Raw genomic sequence first — 19915 nt, forward strand, 5'->3', positions numbered from 1 at the left:
ACGGCAGCGGGCACCGCCCAACCTCCCCCTCACCCACCACAGCGCCGTCAGAACACCGGACGATCACAGCTGCGTCTTGCCGTCGGTGCAGACCCGCCAGGTAGCGCCCCCAGTCGGACGAATCAGGGCGTGGCGTGCAGCACGCGCTGGAACACGATTGAGGACTTCCCCCGGTAGCGAGCGACCGCACCGTGCGACCTACGGCCGTCACGTGCCGGGCCGCGTGCTGCCGTGCGCCCGCCGCACGCAGCAGCGGCTCCGCTCTGTGATGAAGGCGAAGGGGACGGGGCACGGGGTCACGTGACGTTCGGTCCCACACTGTCGGGTGAGAATGGCGGTCCCGGAACTGGTCCGCCGGCTCAGACAAACCGGGCGACTCAGCGCGCTCTTTGCGTTTCGGCACAGCCCGCAGCAAGCAGATGCGCAGGCTGGCGGTACCGTAAGGGATGGGGAGAAGCATGCTTACGCCCATTTGTATTCAAATGCACCATGCATGTATGCACAGCAGTCTGCATGAACATCTAGCGAGCTGTTGCCGGCCCCACTGGCTGCACGCGGCCACTGGAGGAGGCGTCAGCTCGTCGGGATTGACGATTCATGATCCTTAGTCCTTGATCCAATGCACGTGCCATATGGTCTCGACATACTCTCTTTGGAGGTTTCCTTCACAGCATGCCTCAACCTCCCTTCCGACTCGTTTCTGTCGACTGCCGTTTTTCTACTTCTTTAGTTTAAGGTACCAGGCATATATGCCGTTATCTTGATGGACATGCTGTAATACAGCTCATTTTTAGTTGTATTTATTAATAGTACATAGAAGAACCGTAACGGATGCCATTTCATCTGGTCATGGGTGTCTCGTTTGCAGGCAACCGAACTTGTACATGTAGTTTTTGTCAGCAAAATGCCTGGGCATGCCGCCAAACGCGTGGTGCACGTCGAAAATTGGTGTAAACGAGTTTGGTCGCGGAGGTCGCATGTGGTTCGGCACCTGGCATTTTGCCGCTGCTGCTGGTGCCCTGTATCACTGTCGCTGCAACGCTCCCAGTCAAATGATGACAATCGCTAGAAGCATGCCCCTCGCGACATGCGCTCGGTGGGCTCCGGCACGCGGGCCTGCCCTGCCCCCCCCCCCCCCCCCCCCTCCCGTCCGTGGCGGTGCTGCACGCCGCCTGCCCATCCCCTGCGCTGTCCGGTGCTGACGGCGCGTGCGCCGGTTGCAGGCGGCGCAGGCGGCGCTGGGCGAGTACAAGGACAGCGCCTCGCGGCTGCACCAATGGGTGCGTCAGCAGACGTCGCGCATGCAGGAGCGCAGCCTGCCGCCGTCGCTGCCCGAGCTGCGCGACCTTCACGCACAGAGCAAGGCGTTCAAGACGCACGAGATGCCGCCCAAACAGCAGGAGATGGGGCGCCTGCTTCGGTTGTACCAGGACCTGGAGGTGAGATGCGGTGGCGCACCAGGGTCAGAAGTGCGATTGGTCGTGTGGCTGGGAGGCGCATGAGGTCCATGACACTGTTGGGCCGGCCAGGATTATGGCACCGGCGATCTGCTGCGGATCCTGTTTTCACCTGCATGGTGTAATGGCTGAGGAGGGTTTGCGACGCTCCAAAAACAGTACCGTCGCATACAGAACATTTGATCTATGCTCTTCGTATTTGATGGTATCATCTTCGGACCCAGTGCAGCAATCAAAATAAAAAGTACTGCATCGCCCGTACCCCGCGCAGCAAGCAAAAGGATCATCGCCTTTCATTGATGTCCAGCGCATGCTTCGCCGTTGACATTGTCGTAGTTTGTGCAATTGCATTGCACAACAGTAGCGGCCACACGGTTCTGAATGGACTGCGCGCCTGAAGACCGGCCGCTCTCGGCCTCTGTTGCGGCGGTGACCGCGGCGCGAGGCCGTCTCTCCCTTCACGGCTCTGACATCGCCTCGCCGTCGGCAGCGCTCACACCACGACCTGGGCAAGATGGACCTGCCGCCCGAGCTGCATATCTCGCTGCTGGACCGCAACTGGGGCATCATGATGAAGACCTACCAGGAGCGCCACCAGCAGATCGAAGACGAGCTAAGCCGCATGGAGCGGCTCCAGCGGCTTGCTGACAAGGTCAGCGCCCGCGCACCGCCGGGTCACGTGACAGGGAACGGGGGAGGGGGCGCCTGCACAAATCTGTCCACAGCCACAGACTGAATTTAATGTGGCCGAGTGGCTTAGGAGCTTGGGTACTCTTTCCGGAAGGTCACTGCGCGGTCAGCATAAAGTTGCATGTAACAGAACCGCGAAGACGTTCGGTGTTTTCATGACAACCAAACTGATGTGGATTGTGCAATTTTATGCTGGATGTTCACAGGGGTTGCCCAGTGGTTGATGATCCGGCCAGGCACACCCTTTCTTATCATTAGGCGCAGAGGTCAGGCAACCTGTTCCCAGTCGGGCTTGCAGGCTGAGCTGCTGAAATTTAAGGGATTGGCATTGAATTTCGACAGGTAGTCGGTCAACTTCATGGACATTAACTGGCATGCACATGCTTCGAGTTGTCGTATGAGGCTGTCCTTTCCAGCTATTCCCGAGACTCCACATGTGAGTCAATGTATCAGTTATTACCCTCACGTTGGTGAGCGAAGGGGCCAGACGTTTTCCTACGTGGGCAAAGGCTCTGTGCCGGCGGCCAGCGCAGGAAGACAGAACCTGCAGGCGGCCGGTGCACGCTCGCCCACCCCTCGCATGTGACCGATGCCCCGTTTGTCACAGATCCAGCGCGATATCCGAGCAACCGACCGACGGCTGAACGACGTGCAGCAGACCATCCGCGACGAGGCCAAGCGACTGCCCAAGATGAAGCCCAAGGACGCCAAGATGCACGTCGAAAAGGTGACGATCTCTGCAGCGCGCTTTGCGCCTTCCTCGATCGTAGATCCCGAAATGGTGTGCTGGCAGTTAAGACAATTTGTGTTGATTGTTAGCAGTGTTTGCGGTCACGAGTCGGCGGTTGAGTGAGTGAGCGAGACATCGTCTCGGGTCGAGAATCCCTGCATTTGTCAGTTATTCTTTGTAGTATTTGCGTCGCTCTCCACCAAATCCTGCCAACGTTGTGGCTCAACTTCTGTTGATGTGATTGGAGCCTTGGCAGCTTAACATACCTGCCACTTGGCTCGACCACACTGGTGGCGTGGTTCGACCACTGGTGCGTGGGTCGACCACTGGCAGTGGGGCTCGACTATTGGCGGCGTGGCTTTCACTGGACCGCTGGCGTCATGACCGGACCACTGGCGGCGTAGCTCGACACTGTCGGTGTGATCTGAGTGCTGTCGCTGTAATCTGACTCCTGGCGGTGTGATCTGACTCCTGGCGGTGTGATCTGACTCCTGGCGGTGTGATCGATCTGACTCCTGGCGGTGTAATCTGACTCCCGGCGTGTGATCTGAATCCTGGGTGTAATTAATCTGACTCCTGACGGTATAATCTGAATCCTGGCGGTGTAATCTGACTCCTGGCGGTGTGATCTGACCGCTGGCGGTGTAATCCAACCCCTGACGGTGCCGCCAGATCGACCTGGAGCTGGCACAGATCGAGGAGACGATCAAGGGACTCTTCTCGGACGTTAACTCGCTGCAGGAGGGCCGCCACCCGCAGGCGCCAGAGTTACCATAACGTGCAGCAGCTGCATAACAAGTGGATGAACGTGCACACCAGCATGCAGGTACTATCCGCTATTAAACGGCCTGGCTAACCACGATCATTGGCGGTGCAGTGTTTACCTTGTGTTGCGGCGTAAGCTTTTGATTATTGTCGAAAACATGTATAAGGTTTTTCTGTCGATATAATTTGATGCATGTTCCTACCAAGAAAAGGGTGTATCGGTTTTAGGTGCATAATGAAGCACATGGAGCTTAAGCTAAATGGTGGCTCCTTCTCCAAATATATGAAAGGTATCGCCTTCGAAAGTCTCCCTAATCCGGACATGTTTCTTGTGATCCCTTTGGCCTTCGGGCAACCGCTGAGCAGGACGCAACCTACCTCACTCTTTGGCTCGCAGGACACCCTGATTGGGCCGCTCAGTAAGCGGATGAATGAGGACCCAGACGCCATGTTCGCGCGGCTGATCAAGACCGACGAGAACTTCCGCTTCTTGCACGAGTGTCTGGAGTGGGTTCGCGAGAAGCTGGTAAGGACGCGGCTGCGACCAGGCTCACCTCAGCCGTGTACAACCGCGCTGAAGCACAAACTGTACGAGGCAGCCCGGGAACCTGAGAGTTACGCTCCGCTAAAAACGCACCGCAATCTATGTTGGTATGATGTGCTAATTATCGTGCGCATTGCTCAGGGCGAAGGCTTGTCTACGTTGTATGTGAGGTGGCTATTTTTGAAAATGTCGTCAAATGAACGTGCACACCAGCATGCGGGTACTATCCGCCGTTTAACAGCCTTGCTCTTCACGGCCATTGGCGGCGCAGTGTGTACCTTGTGTTTGAGACAGTTGAATAGATTCAGTTACACTCGTCTTGCCCTGTCATTCGGAATAATTACCAAAGCACTCTACACTTCGCCAGGGTCAGCTTCAAGAGGCCGAGTACGGACACGACCTCCACTCGTGCCAGGAGGAGCTGGAATCCCACCACAAACAGCACAAGGTCATCGACCAGTTCCAGGTATGTTCCTGTGGAGGCTACTGGTCAGTTTCAGGGGCTTGCATCCACAGAAATGAATCCAACTCGCGCAGGTGGATGGCAGCAGGAGTAGTGTTCCTGCACGTTCCGGGATCACGTTAAGCGTGTTCCTGCTTGGCTCGAGTTGACAAGGCATTACAGCTCGGCGGAGGTGTCGGTGGCAGGCCAGCCGGCCTTGGTCACCTGAGATGTGTGGTCTGTGATTGGTTTATTTTGCACGCATTCCCCTGGCTGTTACGTACCATACCAGCACGTGTTAGCTCTGACCCTCCGGATGTCGCCTCTTAGCTGTGTAACGATTAGCGCGATCAGCTCTGACCTGACCCCGCTATCGCCGCCAGGTGAACCTGGACCGCTGCGTGGCCGCCAAGAACAACTACGACCATGATGAGCTGGCGCTGTACATGCGTGTGCTGAGCCAGCTGCAGAAGACGTACGCCGACCTGCTGTCCATCTCCAACAAGCGGCTCTCCGACCTGATGATCCTGCACGACTTCATCCAGGGCGCCACCAACGAGCTCATCTGGCTGAACGAGAAGGAGGAGGCCGAGGTCAACCGCGACTGGAGCAACCGCAACCAGGACCTGCGCCAGCTGGACGCGCACTATGAGGTCAGCGACGCACTGGAAGGCGGAGAGGGGAAATCCGTCTTCCTTGCCGTGTGATGTTGGTCGTTGTTGTGAAAAGTATGGAGGAATACATGAAATACGGGACAGGTCCAATATTCCGAACGAGGTGGTAACTGTGTATTCAGCAATATTTCATTTAGCTTCTTAAACTTGCTTGATTCCCCGAAGTCCGCAGCGTGTTTTGTTTGAGATCGAGAGATGGCTAATCTCCGTCCTCGTCGTGAAGCTGCTGCGGCTGACGCGCGCCGCCGCTGTTGCAGCACGTGATGAGCGAGCTGGAGCGGCGCGAGCGACAGTTCAACGCCATCCAGGAGCAGGGCGGCTCGCTGGTGGCGCAGCACCACCCGGCCTCCAAGACGGTGGAGGCTTACCTGGCTGCCATGCAGACCCAGTGGTCCTGGCTGCTCCAGCTCACACTCTGCCTCGAGACGCACCTCAAGCACGCACAGATCGCGCACAAGCTCTTCCAGGACGTGGACGAAATGGCGCACGTTATTAGGGAGTGAGTCGCGCTGTGGGGTGAATGGGTCGTGCTGTGTTTTCCTCGTAAAAAGTGAAGTGAAAAAGTTTGGCGTTGTTGCCTTAAACTTCGAGCACATTTTAGCCGGAAAGTGCTGACTGAGCCTTGTGTGAGCAGCCAAGCAATGTGCCTCAGTCAAGCTATATGCATCTACTTGTCGGGCTATGTCTAATTTCGATTGAATCGTGAATTTTTCGTTTAACCCATCGCTATCACCCGCTGGCTCACATCACATGAAACACCGGTGTGCTCACTCTTCCACGGGCCCCGCGTCAGCCGTCTAACCCCCGTCCGCCTCACAGACAGGACGAGCGCCTCAACACGGAGTTCAGCCAGACGGACTTCACGCTGGACGAGGGCGAGCAGCTGCTGCGCGACATGCAGGAGCTGCGTGACCAGATGAGCGGCCAGGCGGAGGTCATCGACGAGCTGGAGCGGCGCGCGCACCTGGTGACGCCGCAGCGCCAGCGCCGCGAGCGCCTCGACGGCCCGCTGCCGGTCACCAGTATCTGCCAATACAAGAACGCCAACGTGAGTGCCGACCGCGCGCTGGCGGGGCACGGACCTGTGAGGGTGGCCGCTCTGGCCTGAGAGGGGTGCGTGGAGGTTGGTGGGGTGAGGGTGGATCTGCCGTGGAGAAAGATTCGGTTTCGATGCCTGGCTTTACCCGCTCTGTGGTGTCTCTTTTCTCCTGCTACTCGGTCGTGTCACCCACTCGTCCCTGCGCGCAGATGACGATCCAGAAGCAGGAGAAGTGCACGCTGCTGGACAACAGCCACCGGACCAAGTGGCAGGTGCGCTCAGCCGGTGGTCAGCAGGGCGCGGTGCCTAGCGTCTGCTTCCTGCTGCCGCCGCCCGACCAGGAGGCCCTGGAAGCGGTGCAGCGGCTCAAGCGACAGTACGAGATGTCCATCACGCTCTGGCAGCGCAAGCAGCTGCGCATGCGCCAGAACATGATCCTGGCCACCATCAAGGTGGTCAAGAGCTGGGACCTGCAGCAGGTGAGGACATGCGAGGTGGGGGTAGCGGACGGCTACGGTCGGCGACTGATGACGGGTAGGTTGGCAGCGTTTGGCTTGAGTGTTAATGTCTTACTGCAGCGTAATCACACGTGCGTCTCCAATTTTGTCGTTTCCATCAAGGTAGTTGACTTCGTTATTCGCCATAGGTAAGCTGATGCGACAGACGTGTTTCAAGGATGTTCAGTAAGGGACTTTTAAAAACCTAGTTCTGTGGGCCTTTTTGAAAGGACAAATAAGTGTCTTTTATAGAGGCCGGTTCCATAAGTGACTTTTTGCTCGGCAGTTCATGGCGATGGGCAGGGACCAGAGGGACGCGATCCGACGAGCTCTCAACGAGGACGCCGAGAAGCTGATCCAGGAGGGCGACCCGAAGGACCCGCAGCTGCGTCGGCTGCGACGTGAGATTGACGAAGTCAACCGACTCTTCGACGAGTTCGAGCGTCTGGCGGCCGAGGGTGAGTGGGCTGATTCGGTCGCCGGGCCGGTGGTAACCACCTGCGGCTGGCGGCGGCAGAATCTGGTCAAGTTTACAGGGGCTCTTTTACCAGCCGACCGTGGCAAACATTTCAAAAATTTGGTAGGATGTGCACACTTACCAGCAGTTTGAAGGGGAGATACATGCGTGAAAATTGTTGTCTGTTTTATTCTAGACACACACATACGTAAAGGTTAAGTGCGTCGGCAATGGTAGTATTAAGAAGCACATGGCTTTCTCGCAGATAATCGGGAGTGCTAAGCGCATAAGTGAGTTCCTTTTTCCATACCATATAGTTTACTTTTGGCACACCATAAATGCCTAGGCCGCGTGCCAATTCGGACCCGTCCTAACATAGTGCGCCTGGCCGCCGCAGCGAACCCGACCAACCAGTTCAACACCAAGGTGACGTCGCTGGAGTCGGAGCTGACGAAGGCGGAGGGCGAGCTGGCGGACCGCTGCACGGCGCCCATCCCGCGCGACGCCCGCGACGCTCAGCGGCTGGTGACCAAGCACAAGGACTGGGAGAACCGGCTGCAGGTGCGCCGCGCCTCCCGTTCTGGGGGCTCCGGGCAGAGCAGAGGATAGGGAGTCTGACCAGCGCCGGGTCCTAGTAGATTGAGTCGTTTTTGACCGGTCGTGGCTTGTGCGAGAGAGGGCAGGTATGCTTTGCTGTTGGACGAAGCTATTTGTGGAGGCAGGCCCGCGCCGTGGTGGGCGCTGGCTCGCTATCCTGCTGAGCCACGCTTTACGTAGCGTTAGGTGAGTGTCTGTCCTCGCTTAGGTCGGGCGCTGTCCACGTCAAATGTCTGCCGCGTCGTTCACATCTTAATCTACCGTGGCTTGCCGGCTTTCCAAGCATGCCAAGCGCAATGTGTTGACGGCTGGACTGTGCTGTGAATTTTACCATAGAGCGTTTGTGAACGCTGTCGGGGCTCGAGCCGGCTGAGTTAGTACCGAGGTCTTATGAGCAGTCTGGCGTACACTGACAAGTCGGTCCCGTCCCCCAGCGTCACGAGCCGACACTGGAGGAGGTGCGCACCATATACGACTCGCTCAGCAAAAAGACGCCCACAATGCAGGCTAAGCTCGACAGAGTGAACACGCAGTGGGAGAGCATCTGGAAGATGTCACACACTTACATTGAACGGTATGACAGGTCCCAGCGACTTCCGTGTGACGTTTTGGGTTGGTCTGTGATTTATACGCCTGGGTTGAGTTGGTGTCGTTTGTCGACCATGCGTCTTTATTACCCGCCATGATGATGCATGGCACTGATCGACATCCAAGAGGGCTGTGTGCGGAGCTGTGGGCTGCGTGGCTCATGTGTTACATCGCATCCCGTTAAAGATGCAACATTTGCCTATATGCCTTATAGCTACAAATGTCAATGTGGACGGTCTGCTTGGCGTGGTTGTCATTATGCTGTGTGGTGTTTCATCCCCTGGTGATTAAGCCGCGGAACCACGGCATTAAGAAGCATTATGCTAATGCCGACTCAGGAGAGGCTACAAAAGCGCCCTGTCCACGTCTCCTGACAGTAACAAAGTATCCCGTCATGCTCTCCGACGGCCAACTGGATTAACGCCCTGTCCGCACCCCTGCCCGCAGTCTGAAGTGCGTTGAGGTGACCGTAAATGAACTGGAGGAGGCTACCAATGTGGTCAGTCACCTGGAGGCCAAGCTGAGCGACTACCGCCAGCTTCCCGACGACCGCGAAGGTCTGAAGTCGGCCCACCTCAGCCTGGTGGACCTGCAGAACAACCTGCAGAAGAAACAGGTGCGCCCGGGAACGGGCAGGCGATAATCCCGCCATCGGGAATACCGATGTGACAGCGTTGCATGGGTGGTATTTGCAAGGTGGTTTTGCCTGGTAAGACTGTCGTGCTTAGTCATTATGACGTGGGCATTACTTTACGGACCGCATGTAGAGGCAGAGAGTACAACTTGGGTACTCTTGCTGTCCACGCAGAGTTGTTAGTGATGGGCTCGTCGTCCTAGGACACAACTCTATCGCGCTCTTCGCGCCTGCGTGTTGAAGCCGCGCTGCTACGCTACCGTCTCGGCGCAAGGCGGATCTGTTCGCTGCACTACGCTCCGCGCTGTATGTTGCTTCCGTTCTGACATAGTTCCGCTGCTCTCCGCCAGGGTGCGATCGAACAGCTCAACGTTGACATGGGTAAGACGCGCAAGACGACGGAGCGGACGCGTCCCCGGCAGCGGAACCACCCGGACGTGGAGGAGCTGGAGGACGACGTCAACCGCGTCACCAAACAGTGGACCAACTGCTGCGAGGGCGTCGTCGACAGGTGCGCTCGGGCTGGACACTGCGTCAGCGGAGAGCTCAGATGGCGCAACTGTGGGCTTGGCCGCAGGTCCCTTCCTAGGGGGCTGCGTCAAAGGTGGCCCGTGTCTTCATGCTCGACTCTTATAGGCTAGGGCCGAGTAATCAGTGGCCTGTCGCATTCATGTGATGGTGCGAATGCTGGTCGTTTCGACGAACGACATCAGTCACCTGTTTCGACATGCCGCCGTTTTACTCAAGCTTGACCGAGTTCGGACCACTGTCGCCTTTCATGGCAGACTTCGTGAAATGACGGCCATGACAGGCATTGTTGCCGTGGACTCCGAACCCGTCGGCCCAGCATTATGTCCAGTCCACCCGTGTCTGTCGTCTGGAGGGCTTCGGGAGGCCTGGTCACGTGACCGTGCGGCGGCGCCGTCGGCAGGCTGCGCTCTGTGGACCAGGCGGCGGACCTGCTGGCGCAGTACGAGCAGAAGGAGCGCATGGAGCGCCAGTGGGCCTCGCAGATGGAGGCGGAAGCGCGGCACCGGCAGCAGGAGGAGGAGCGCGCTCGGGTCAGTGTCACGCCGCCCTCGGTCGCCGCGGACCGCGGGCGGGCCTGGCTGCCGGCCCTGGTGTTGTGGAGGTGCTGTGTCTGGCACGTCACATTCTCAACAGCCGATCAGGAGAATGCCGCAAGAGTGCTGGTGGACGGCGACGCCGGGCCCGCTCACGCCGGACACTGGACATGCAAGAACACGGGCTTTGTTAGTTCAGAATTATACTGGCAGATCCAGTATAACAGGAGACTCTGGCTGAACGACGTTATCAAGCAAACATTGGCTATTTTCTTAACGCGCGATATTTCAGGTTGTGCTTTGATCACGAGTGCATGAGTGACATGCACTCGTGATCATAAATACAGCTTGGAATGTCGACCATCAACAATATAACCAAAGTTTGTTTGACAACATCGTTTGGCTAGTACCGCCTGGTATATCGAGGGTCAATAGCCGCCAGCGTAAGAACTAGAAGCTCTTATTGCCGAAAGACCATGGTCTCAAGACCTTCCTTGCTGATATCAAGGGCACGAGCTTTGTTGTTTTTAATGTGAGGCCATTCGCTTTGCTGCCCGACTCGAGAAGCTAGTCTGGAGACGGGTTGGAATGGACGTTTGTTGATGCATTTATACATACGTGCGTGTAAACGTAAGCTAGCTACAATGTGGCTTACGCTGCGTCGCACCCACATCGGGAACGAGATTCATCCAGACTGACAGACGGCGAGGTAATTGTTGCCAGTCGGCATTGTAGTGAGATAAGCCGACTATTGAGCTCGTCTGTGTGAGCGCTCCATGTGTCGCCTGTCTGTCGCCTGTCGGGTGACGTCAGGCCATGTCACGTCCGTGAAACATGCAAGGAGCAAGAGCGCGCGGCCCGCCATCGTGTGCCCGTCGCATCCTGCTGAACCTCGCTCTGTTGTGGCCATTCTCAGCAAGCGGTGATCGAGAAGTACCGCCAGTGTGACGAGTCGATCGCCGACTTCCTGGGCTGGATGGCCAAGGTGGAGAAGCGGTTGGCCAGTCAGGAGGAGGTCCAGGAGGACGTCCCCAAGCTCCGCAACCAGATCAACGTGGTCAAGGTCAGGTCATCGCCCGAGGCGGTGGTCGTAATTCGCCGCTCTTGACAGGCCTCAGTTCTCTGCATCTGTTGCGGCGAAGATGTTGTGCAGTGTTGTAGAGCCAGCACTTAAGACCTACACCGGGCTAAATAATTTCAAAATATAATGTTCACCCCGCGGCACTAAGGAATTTTAAAACGTCATGTTCGGCAAAGCTTAGATCACTGACGTCTTCAAGAACTGGAATGCCGTAGGCAGTTTTTGTCCTTGTTCTGCGCATGGATCGCGTCACGTCAGTCCTCGACTGTTCAGAAACGGTCCACAATCGCTCTGGTTTGCGTGTGGCTAGTTTCCACCTGGGGTCACTCTGGCATCAGCTTCTACGCCGCTCTGTCTGACGTCTGTTGTGAGCCGACCGTTGCGCCGAGGCGCCCCGGCCGGACGCTGACCTGCCGTCGCTGCCGCAGGCCATCAAGGATGAGCTGAAGCAGCAGCAGCGCCCGGTGTTCGCGGCGCTGGACCAGGTGCAGGACGTGGCCGAGCGTGCCGGCGACATCCTTTCCAAGGACGAGCTCAAACAGCTGCAGCACAATGGACAGGAGCTGCGCCAGCGGTAGGCAGAGGCGGAAGGCGGCTCGGTCCGAGGCTGGCACGAGCTGCGTTCTTTGTGTTGACTCGAGTGTTAAGCGGAACTCGGTAGGTAGCCTCGCAACGCGTCATAATGTTAACGGGTGTTAATTTCGCTCAAGTGTTGTATTGTGAGGATGTCACGGCATCCGTATTTGCAAAACTGCGGCACGATGTCACACCACGGCCCCGAGCCGTCGTGTGATGGCACCGAGGCCGTCCTGCGGCCGCATGTGTTAGTCTCGTCCCGGCGCGGCCCGGTGACCTCGGCGACCCCGGTGACCTCTGCTGTGGTCACCGCAGATACGACACCGTGACGGACCGCAGCGACCAGCTGCTGCGGAGCCCTCGGCGCCTGCCTGGACGAGCTGAGCAAGTACCGCTCCGACCTGGACACGTTCGAGGTGAGCGGCCGTGCTGCCGCGGCCGGCCGGCGGAGGCCGCCACTCGGGTCCGCTGCGGACGCTCGGTGATGATCCGGCACTCCGGCATGCGGTCAGAGTGTGGTGTTAAACGTTCGGTCGGGAGACTAAGTCTGGCCGCCGTACACGTTGTCGCGTCCAAAGCGACTCTTCAAGCGCCCTGTCGCGTGACGGGCCGGCACTCCGGCGTGCGGTCAGAATGTGGTGTGTGTGGTGTATGCGGTCAGAGTGTGGTTTTTAACATTCGATCGGAGACTTAAATCGTGCCGTACACGTTGCGCACCCCGTGGATACGCGTATCCGAGGCGACTCTTCAACGCTCTGTTGCGTGTCCAGATTATGTTATCTGCGTGATCTAAGTGTACCGTGCTGCCTCGAGGTCTGATTTGAAAAATTTACTGACACCTGCGCGACTTAACCGTCTATTGTTATGCTTGCATTGTATGTGCTGCTGAAGACCCTTTCCATTCAATCTACGTTCTGAGATGTTCATAAACAAAGACATGGTACAAAACAAAGCTTTTTCATTAGATCATGCTCAGGGCTAGCAGAAGGACGCAATGCTGCGCTCCTTTGTGTTGAGACGAACGCCTGGCCCCCTACTGACTGCCGCTCCCCGCCCGGGCAGACCTGGCTCACCCGGGCCACGCACACGCGTGTCGGACAAGGAGCGGCAGCTCTCCGACCTGGGCAAGCTGAAGTCGAGCGAGCAGGGCTGCCGTGACCTGGTGCATCGACGTCATCGCGCACCAGGCCCGACCTGCGCTTCATCACGGTCGCCGCGCAGAAGTTTATCGACGAGAGCAAGGAGCACCTGAAGACGCTCAACGACTTCCGCACCACCTGCACGCAGCGCATGGCCGTCATGTCGAGCCGCGCGACTACGGTCAAGGGGTCAAGCGCGAGGTCACCCAGGTCACGCAGGTCAGCGGCGGACGCGGCGCAACGCAATGACGAGGATGGTTGCGCGGTGGGCTTTGGTTTTGAGATCAGGTGATTGGAGGAATGAATGCGTAGGGTATTGAGGTGGTGACAAGAAGATAGGATACGTTCTTGTGTGTTTTTTGATGATGCGCGGGTAGTCAGGTGTGTGAATTCATGATGTTTATGCTGAAAATATTATTTAATTTCTGTATTGCAGTGGTTCAACTCTCATTTTTCCCCGGACGTAAAATGACTACCAAGGGCGCGTTTGATTGTCTGTGAAGCCGCTTTAGAATGTCGGCTATCAACCTGTCCTGTCTGTAGCTGCACGCAAAAATGAGGTTCGCACGATCCGTTTTCGCCCTTAGTCTCTCCCCTCACTCTGTAGTTGCGTTACAACTCCATTCCTCGTCATCACACGCCATTGAAGATCTTTCACAGCACGACACCGCACTCCACTCCCGCAGGCGTACCAGGACCTGCTGGGCCGCGCCAACAAGCTGTCGGACAAAGTGTCCAGCCTGGGCGGCAGGCCAGCGCGAGTACCAGGACGCGCTGGACCGCGCCTAGCCGCTGCTGCGCGAGGTCGAGCCGCAGGTGCAGAAAGCTGGTGCACCGGTAGCCCGGTGGCGGCCGAGCCGCGAGCGCCGTTACAGGATCAGCTCCGACCGCGCCAAAGCACCTCAACAGCGACATGCTCTCGCAGGGCAAGTTGTTCGACAACGCACACGGCGTCGGCCGCGCAGCTGGTGAAGGCGCTCGAGGGCCAGATCACCCCGAAGGAGGGCGAGCGCATCACGCGCCCGCCGACCGACCTGACCGATCAGTACCGCCGGCTCTCCGACGCCGTCATCGACCGCTGCCAGGCGCTGGACATGGCGCTGGTGCAGTCGCAGGGCGTGCAGGACGGTCTCGACTCGCTGATGGCGTGGTTGAACCAGGCCGAGGCGCGGCTCAAGTCCATCCTGAAGCCGGCCAGTCTGAACCGCGATCGCCTGACGGAGCAGGTGCAGGAGCAGCGGCTGCTGCAGACCGACATCGACTCGCACCAGCCGGGCGTCGACCAGATCCAGCGCTCCGCGCGCCAGCTGCTCGAGACGCCCTCTAACGCGCGCATCGCCAAGAAGATCGAGGAGAACCTGCGCGAGCTGACGACGCGCTTCGACAAGCTGCACGAACGGTGCCAGGAGCGCGGCCGTCAGCTGGACGAGGTGGCCTCGCAGACCGACAACTTCTGGGGCAAGGCCGAGCGCTTCGAGCATTGGTTCGTCGAGATCTTCGAAGTGGTGGAGTCGCAGGAGATCATCAAGCTGAACGCCGAGTCGTACACGAGCAAGATGGACGAGCTGGCGTGCCGGCGTGACGCGGGCCGGCCCGACTACGAGGCGGCCGTGCGCACCGGCACCGCCCTCGTGGGGCGCCGTGACGTCACTGACACGGCTGTTACCAAGGACAAGGTCAAGGTTAGTGGGAGAGCTACCAGGTGGTATGCGGTGAGGGGGCCGGGTGGTGAGTGTTTGGCGGATAGGTGTCGTAGTTGAACGGTTGTGTTCAACGTGCCTAATGTCTGGTTTGCTCAGATTGACTGCTGGTTGATGTTGTAATAAGAACAGCATGTGGTTGTCAGTCGGTTTGTGGGTCATCACGTAAGCCTTGGTCGGACAAAGTTTGAGCCAACGGCGCTGAGCTGTGGCGTCTTACGGAGCAAAATGTGCCGCAGGTGCTGCAGCAGCTCTAACGCCGCAAAAGCAACTTGTCGCTACTGGTCTTGCTCTGGTCTGCTCAGCGTTTGGTGGCCGTCGTCGGTAACGCCGCGCCTCCCTGTTTGAAGGAAATGGAGGCGCAGTGGCGCGAGCTGCAGGACCTGCTGGACGAGCGGCTTCAGGAGGGTCGCACTCGCTCCGACTCCCTCAACGCCTACGAAAAGCTCAAGGAGGACGTGCTGACTTGGATGAAAAAGATGGAGACCCGCATCGACTCCCTGCAGCCGGTGGCCGTGGACCAGAAGCTGCTGAAGCAGCAGAGCGACGAGCTCAAGGTACCGCACTGCGTAGCTGTCCGTGGCCTCTGTAGCGTCGGTGTCACTGTCACGTGAGCTCGTTTGCTGTATCAGCCCTGACGTGAATCAACTGAGATATGCGTGCTTCCACTGGAACTAGCGTGTGATCAGTGTGTAAATTTTTGTCATGTCATATGAGCTGGACGCGGTCATTAGAGCTTTACTGAAGAAGCATAGAGGTGGCTTTTATGGAATCCACCCGTCGCAAAATGTTGTGCTGAGTGTCCTGCAGAGTGCAGGAAATTTGCGAGCGTACCGCGCGAGCATGAATTTTTTTCGACGCTGTTTCATCCTAGTTCGCCTTGGCCTGGTCGTCTGTGCCCCTTGACTGTAGCCAACCTCCTCCGCCGCGTCCGCAGCCACTAGTGAAGGAACACGGCCAGTACGTGACCACGATCGACAAGGTGAATGACCTGGGCAACCAGTACGACGCCTTGCTGCGGGCCGATCGGGCCGAGACGCCGTCCCGACGTCGCTCCTCCGTCACGCCCGCCAAGAAGACGTCCGTCGTCTCCCACGGACGCCGCTCCGTCACGCCTCTGTCATCAGGTGCGTAGCAGTCACGCCACTGACACCAGGTGCGGATCAGTCACGCCTGACACCAGGTGCGGATCAGTCACGCCTGACGCCAGGTGCGGATCAGTCACGCCTCTGACGCCAGGTGCGGATCAGTCACGCTACTGACACCAGTGCGGATCAGTACGACGCCACTGACACCAGGTGCGGATCAGTCACGCCACTGACACTAGGTGCGTATCAGTCACGCCACTGACACGAAATGTGCATCAGCCACGCCACTGACTTCAAATTGCATCAGTCACGCCACTGGCACCGAATGCGGATCAGTCACGCCACTGACACCAGGTACGTATCAGTCACACGCCTGACGCCAGGTGCGGATCAGTCGCGCTATTGATGAGCCACACCACCAGTCACTACCAGTATTACCTAAGCAGGAGCCTCGTCACGTGTTTGACACCAGGTACAGGTGACCCGCGGAGGTGGGGACACCGCTCACGTTGACATCAGGCGTGTCAAGCGGGTGGTGACAGGTAAAACAACTGCACTGGTGGTGGTGTGAAGCCAGCGTCTGTTGTTTTCCATTTGCTTCCTTCTCTTGCCTGCATGCTGCACAGATGGGGTGGAACGGAGCTGTAATCGCGTCGATTTGTTTTGTTTTCGGCACGTCCCACCGCTCCCCGTCGTTTAGCACAGCACTCCGGTCCATTTGGTTGGCTTTGTATTTTCGCTGCATACCTTTCCGTCGCCTTCGATGCTTCTGAGTTGTTCTTCGTTCTGTACGCGTTCTGTCATTGCACCGCCTACTTCTGTTCCTTCACGGCACACTCGCTTGGCGTGTTTTTTTTTGGCGTGTGCCGCTGACCTTCCCGGATGCCCCGGTGCCCGGCTTCTCGGCGGCTGAGCGGCATGCGCGTGTGTTCGCAGTGCGTAAGCCCTCTTTCGAGCGCTCGTCGCCGGCTCCCGGCCGGCCCAGCCGCCGTGAGTCGCATGCTGACGGATATGTCGGTCTGGACGGTAAGCAGCGGCGCACAGTGCATTGACTGGCGTGTGCACAGCCCCGCTCGGTGCGGTGTAGACCGGAGCGCGGAGGGGCACGAGAAGAGAGATGGGATGCGTTTCTGACGAACGGGTGGTGGTCAGAGGTCGAAGACGGTAGCTTTGGTGGACCCGAGCGTCCTGTGACGGCACCAGCAGGTGCCAACTGCGGGTGTGTTGAGAAGTGATGCCATTCATCCAGGGCGTTGGTATTCTGAGAAACATTTGCGCTTGGATCTGTTTACTGCATGTGCAATTTCAACGCTGTCCAACGAGATGTCAGCGCCTCTCCAAGCAGCGTGAGCACTTAAAACGGCTGAGTGTTAGCCTACCTGTTGTCATTTCCATGCAGCCCAGTATTCATACGCTGGCACCACTATCATCCGGTAGACCGTGTCGGGCCGAAGCCTAACACCCCCTCCCCTCCCTCCACCCCCAACAGACCAATCGCCGATCCAGGCGCAGCTGAACGAGATCAACCATCGCTACCAGATGGCAGGTACGCGGCTCACCGACCGGCAAGCGGACATCGACACCGTCAGCGACGAAGTGCGCCGCCACATGGACACGCTGAAGCAGCTGCAGCAGTTCCTGGACAAGACGGAGCGCCAGCTGCCGCGCGACGCCGTGCCGCAGAGCCGCGACGAGGCCGACAAGCAGCTGCGCGCCGTGCGAGCGCTCGTGGAGGAGGTGTACGAGCGGCAGCCGGCGCTGGACGGCCTGAAGACACAAGCGGGCGAGCTGCTGCGCCGGCGGCCCGGCGTGCCCGGCGCCGACCTGCTGCAGGGCGCGCTCACTGACGTGGTGGAGCGCTGGCGCGCGCTGCAGGAACGGCTCAAGGCGCGCCAGCGCAATCTGCAGGACAGCCGCCAGTTCTTCGACACGCACGACCAGCTGAATGGCTGGCTGCAGGCCAAGGAGAAGATGCTGACGGTGCTGGGGCCGCTGAGCTCGGACCCGCGGCTCGTGCAGATGCAGAGCCAGCAGGTAGCCGTGCTGAGGGACGAGTTCGCCGGCCAGTACCCCACCCTGCAGACGCTGAACCGCGTCGGTCAGGCGCTCGTGGAGGAGGCAGAGCCGGACAGTGCCACCGCGCAGAAGGTGAGCTTGACGACCGGCACCGCAGCGGCCTCGTCACAAGAGGCTGCGTTCTGTGTGTCGGCGGAAATATCATGTCAGAGTGCCTGCCGCGGGGATTGCTTTTGTTACCATTGATGTATTGTCAAAAATATGACAATGGCTATCGAAATATTTGATGAAAGCTCGATGGCAGATTCAAAATGGATGAACAAAGCGTCGTTTCGTAAAGTAGTGCCGTTATCACTGTGTCGTGCTTAGTCAGTGACCTTGTTTTACATGTTTTAAGGCACGCAACTTACCGTGTGCTAACGTGCTCAGCGATTGATGTGTCGCGCCTGTTTGTTCCCAGGTGGGAGACAAGCTACGCAAGACCAACGACAAGTGGGAGGAGCTGATCGCCAAGCTGGAGGATCGGGAGCAGAACCTGGACGCCGCCTCGGGCGCCAGCCAGCAGTTCAACGAGTCGCTGGGTCGCCTGCAGCGCGACCTGCAGAAGATCGGCGACAACTTCGACGACCTGTCGACGGAGCGCACTGAGCCGCAGCAGAAGCTGAAGAAGCTGAACCAGCTCCAGCACCAGGTGGACGAGCTGCGACCGCAGCTAGCTGAGCTGGAAGCGCTCGGTGAGGAGCTGTGCAACGTGCTGACCGACCCGTCGGCCAAGACCGAGGTCAAGGACAAGCTGTACCAGCTGGGCCGCCAGCAGAACCAGCTGCAGAAGAAGATGGACAACCTGCGCGCCGAGCTGGAGAACTCGCTGAAAGAGGACCGCGAGTTCGAGGACGGCTGCGCGGACGTACAGGAGTGGATCAAGGACTGCGTCGACCAGATGGGCCGCCCGCTGAAGGTGTCAGCCGACGCCGACAGGCTGGCGCGCCAGGTGGCAGAGTACGAGCCCGTCTACAAGAGTGTGACGGCGCGCGAGCACGAGGTGTTCCTCGTCCAGCGCAAGGGCCAGGACCTGCTCGCCAAGACGACCAACAAGCAGGAGGCCAAGACGCTGCAGAAGTTCCTGGATAAGCTGCAGAAGGACTGGGACGGCATGAAGCGGGAGGCAGTGAGTCGCCACACCCGTCTGCAGACGTGCTCCGACCTCTGCCGCAAGTACCACGCGGCGCTGGAGAGGTTCGCGCCCTGGCTGGACAAGGCCGAGGACCGGCTGGACCGCATGCAGCCCATCAGCTTCCGCAAGGCCGACATCCAGAAGCAGCTGCGCGAGGTGCAGGCGTTCAAGAACGACGTGTCGCTGCACTCGGGCGAGCACGAGCAGACGCAGTCGGGCGGCGACGCGCTGCTCGCCGCCACCGACACTGACAAGGAAGGTGTGCAGGCCGACCTGCAGCTGCTACGGCAGCGCTGGGACGCCCTGAGCGCCGCCGCCGTCGGCCGCCTGCAGGCGCTGGAGGACGTGGCCGCCAAGGTGGGCGACTTCCAGGACAAGCTGCGCGACCTGGAGCACGGCCTGCAGCGCTGCGAGGACCGGCTCGGGGCGCACGACGCGCTCGGCGGCGGCCGCGACCCGCGCATGCTGGGCCGCGTCAAGGACCTGCTGCAGGAGGCCGACCAGCTGGGCCAGCAGCTGGAGAAGGTGCGCGGCGCTGGCGACGAGCTGCGTCAGGACGCACACCAGCTGGGCTCCAGCGCAGACCACGTCAAGGACGACGTCGATCGCGTCGACCGACGGCTGCGCGACTACGTGACCAGCTGGACGACCGGCATAGCGACCTGCAAAACGCTTCGCATGCCGTCAATGAGGTCAATGAGCGGCTCAAGGGGCTCTACCACCAGCTGGGTGTGCTGGAGGAGGAGCTGGACAACATGGCGCCGGTGGCGCGCGAGGTCATCATCGTGCAGAAGCAGGTGACGGAGATCACCGTCTTCATGGAGAAGGTGGTGCACGAGCGACACGAGCTGGACGCCGCCGAGAAGACGGTCCAGGGCCTCGTTCAGGAGGTAAGGGCTGCTTATACGTTTCGCTGGCGTGGATAGCTGGCTCCTTGCTATTGATACCCACCACCTAAATTTC

At 58.9% G+C, this 19915-nt stretch overlaps 2 protein-coding genes across 2 annotated transcripts in view; both read left to right on the forward strand.

Annotated features, from left to right (window-relative positions):
* Window positions 1-1223: 1223 nt before the first annotated feature.
* LOC119098134 (plectin) lies at window positions 1224-3654 on the forward strand (the record flags this gene model as incomplete). The annotated part of the gene is given in 4 exon segments (XM_037221063.1): window positions 1224-1439; window positions 1948-2109; window positions 2755-2874; window positions 3550-3654. Coding segments are annotated over 4 exon segments (525 nt in total).
* Window positions 3653-19915, forward strand: part of LOC119098135 (dystonin-like) — a 22306-nt gene continuing 6043 nt past the window's right edge. Inside the window, exons 1-26 of the mRNA XM_037221064.1 lie at window positions 3653-3703; window positions 4040-4168; window positions 4554-4652; window positions 5012-5281; window positions 5560-5801; window positions 6122-6350; window positions 6551-6820; window positions 7125-7296; window positions 7693-7856; window positions 8327-8466; window positions 8928-9096; window positions 9465-9625; window positions 10046-10175; window positions 11095-11241; window positions 11688-11833; window positions 12151-12342; window positions 12898-12997; window positions 13057-13170; window positions 13661-13731; window positions 13900-14656; window positions 15025-15231; window positions 15612-15801; window positions 16699-16788; window positions 17252-17910; window positions 18239-19585; window positions 19645-19842. Coding sequence (XP_037076959.1) covers window positions 3680-3703; window positions 4040-4168; window positions 4554-4652; window positions 5012-5281; window positions 5560-5801; window positions 6122-6350; window positions 6551-6820; window positions 7125-7296; window positions 7693-7856; window positions 8327-8466; window positions 8928-9096; window positions 9465-9625; window positions 10046-10175; window positions 11095-11241; window positions 11688-11833; window positions 12151-12342; window positions 12898-12997; window positions 13057-13170; window positions 13661-13731; window positions 13900-14656; window positions 15025-15231; window positions 15612-15801; window positions 16699-16788; window positions 17252-17910; window positions 18239-19585; window positions 19645-19842 — 6417 coding nt within the window. The 5' untranslated portion in view covers window positions 3653-3679. The remainder of the gene's footprint in view (window positions 3704-4039; window positions 4169-4553; window positions 4653-5011; window positions 5282-5559; window positions 5802-6121; window positions 6351-6550; window positions 6821-7124; window positions 7297-7692; window positions 7857-8326; window positions 8467-8927; window positions 9097-9464; window positions 9626-10045; window positions 10176-11094; window positions 11242-11687; window positions 11834-12150; window positions 12343-12897; window positions 12998-13056; window positions 13171-13660; window positions 13732-13899; window positions 14657-15024; window positions 15232-15611; window positions 15802-16698; window positions 16789-17251; window positions 17911-18238; window positions 19586-19644; window positions 19843-19915) is intronic.

This window comes from Pollicipes pollicipes, unplaced genomic scaffold, assembly GCF_011947565.3.
Source record: "Pollicipes pollicipes isolate AB1234 unplaced genomic scaffold, Ppol_2.1 Scaffold_4740;HRSCAF=5597_pilon_pilon_pilon, whole genome shotgun sequence".
Taxonomy (NCBI): Eukaryota; Metazoa; Arthropoda; class Thecostraca; order Pollicipedomorpha; family Pollicipedidae; genus Pollicipes; species Pollicipes pollicipes.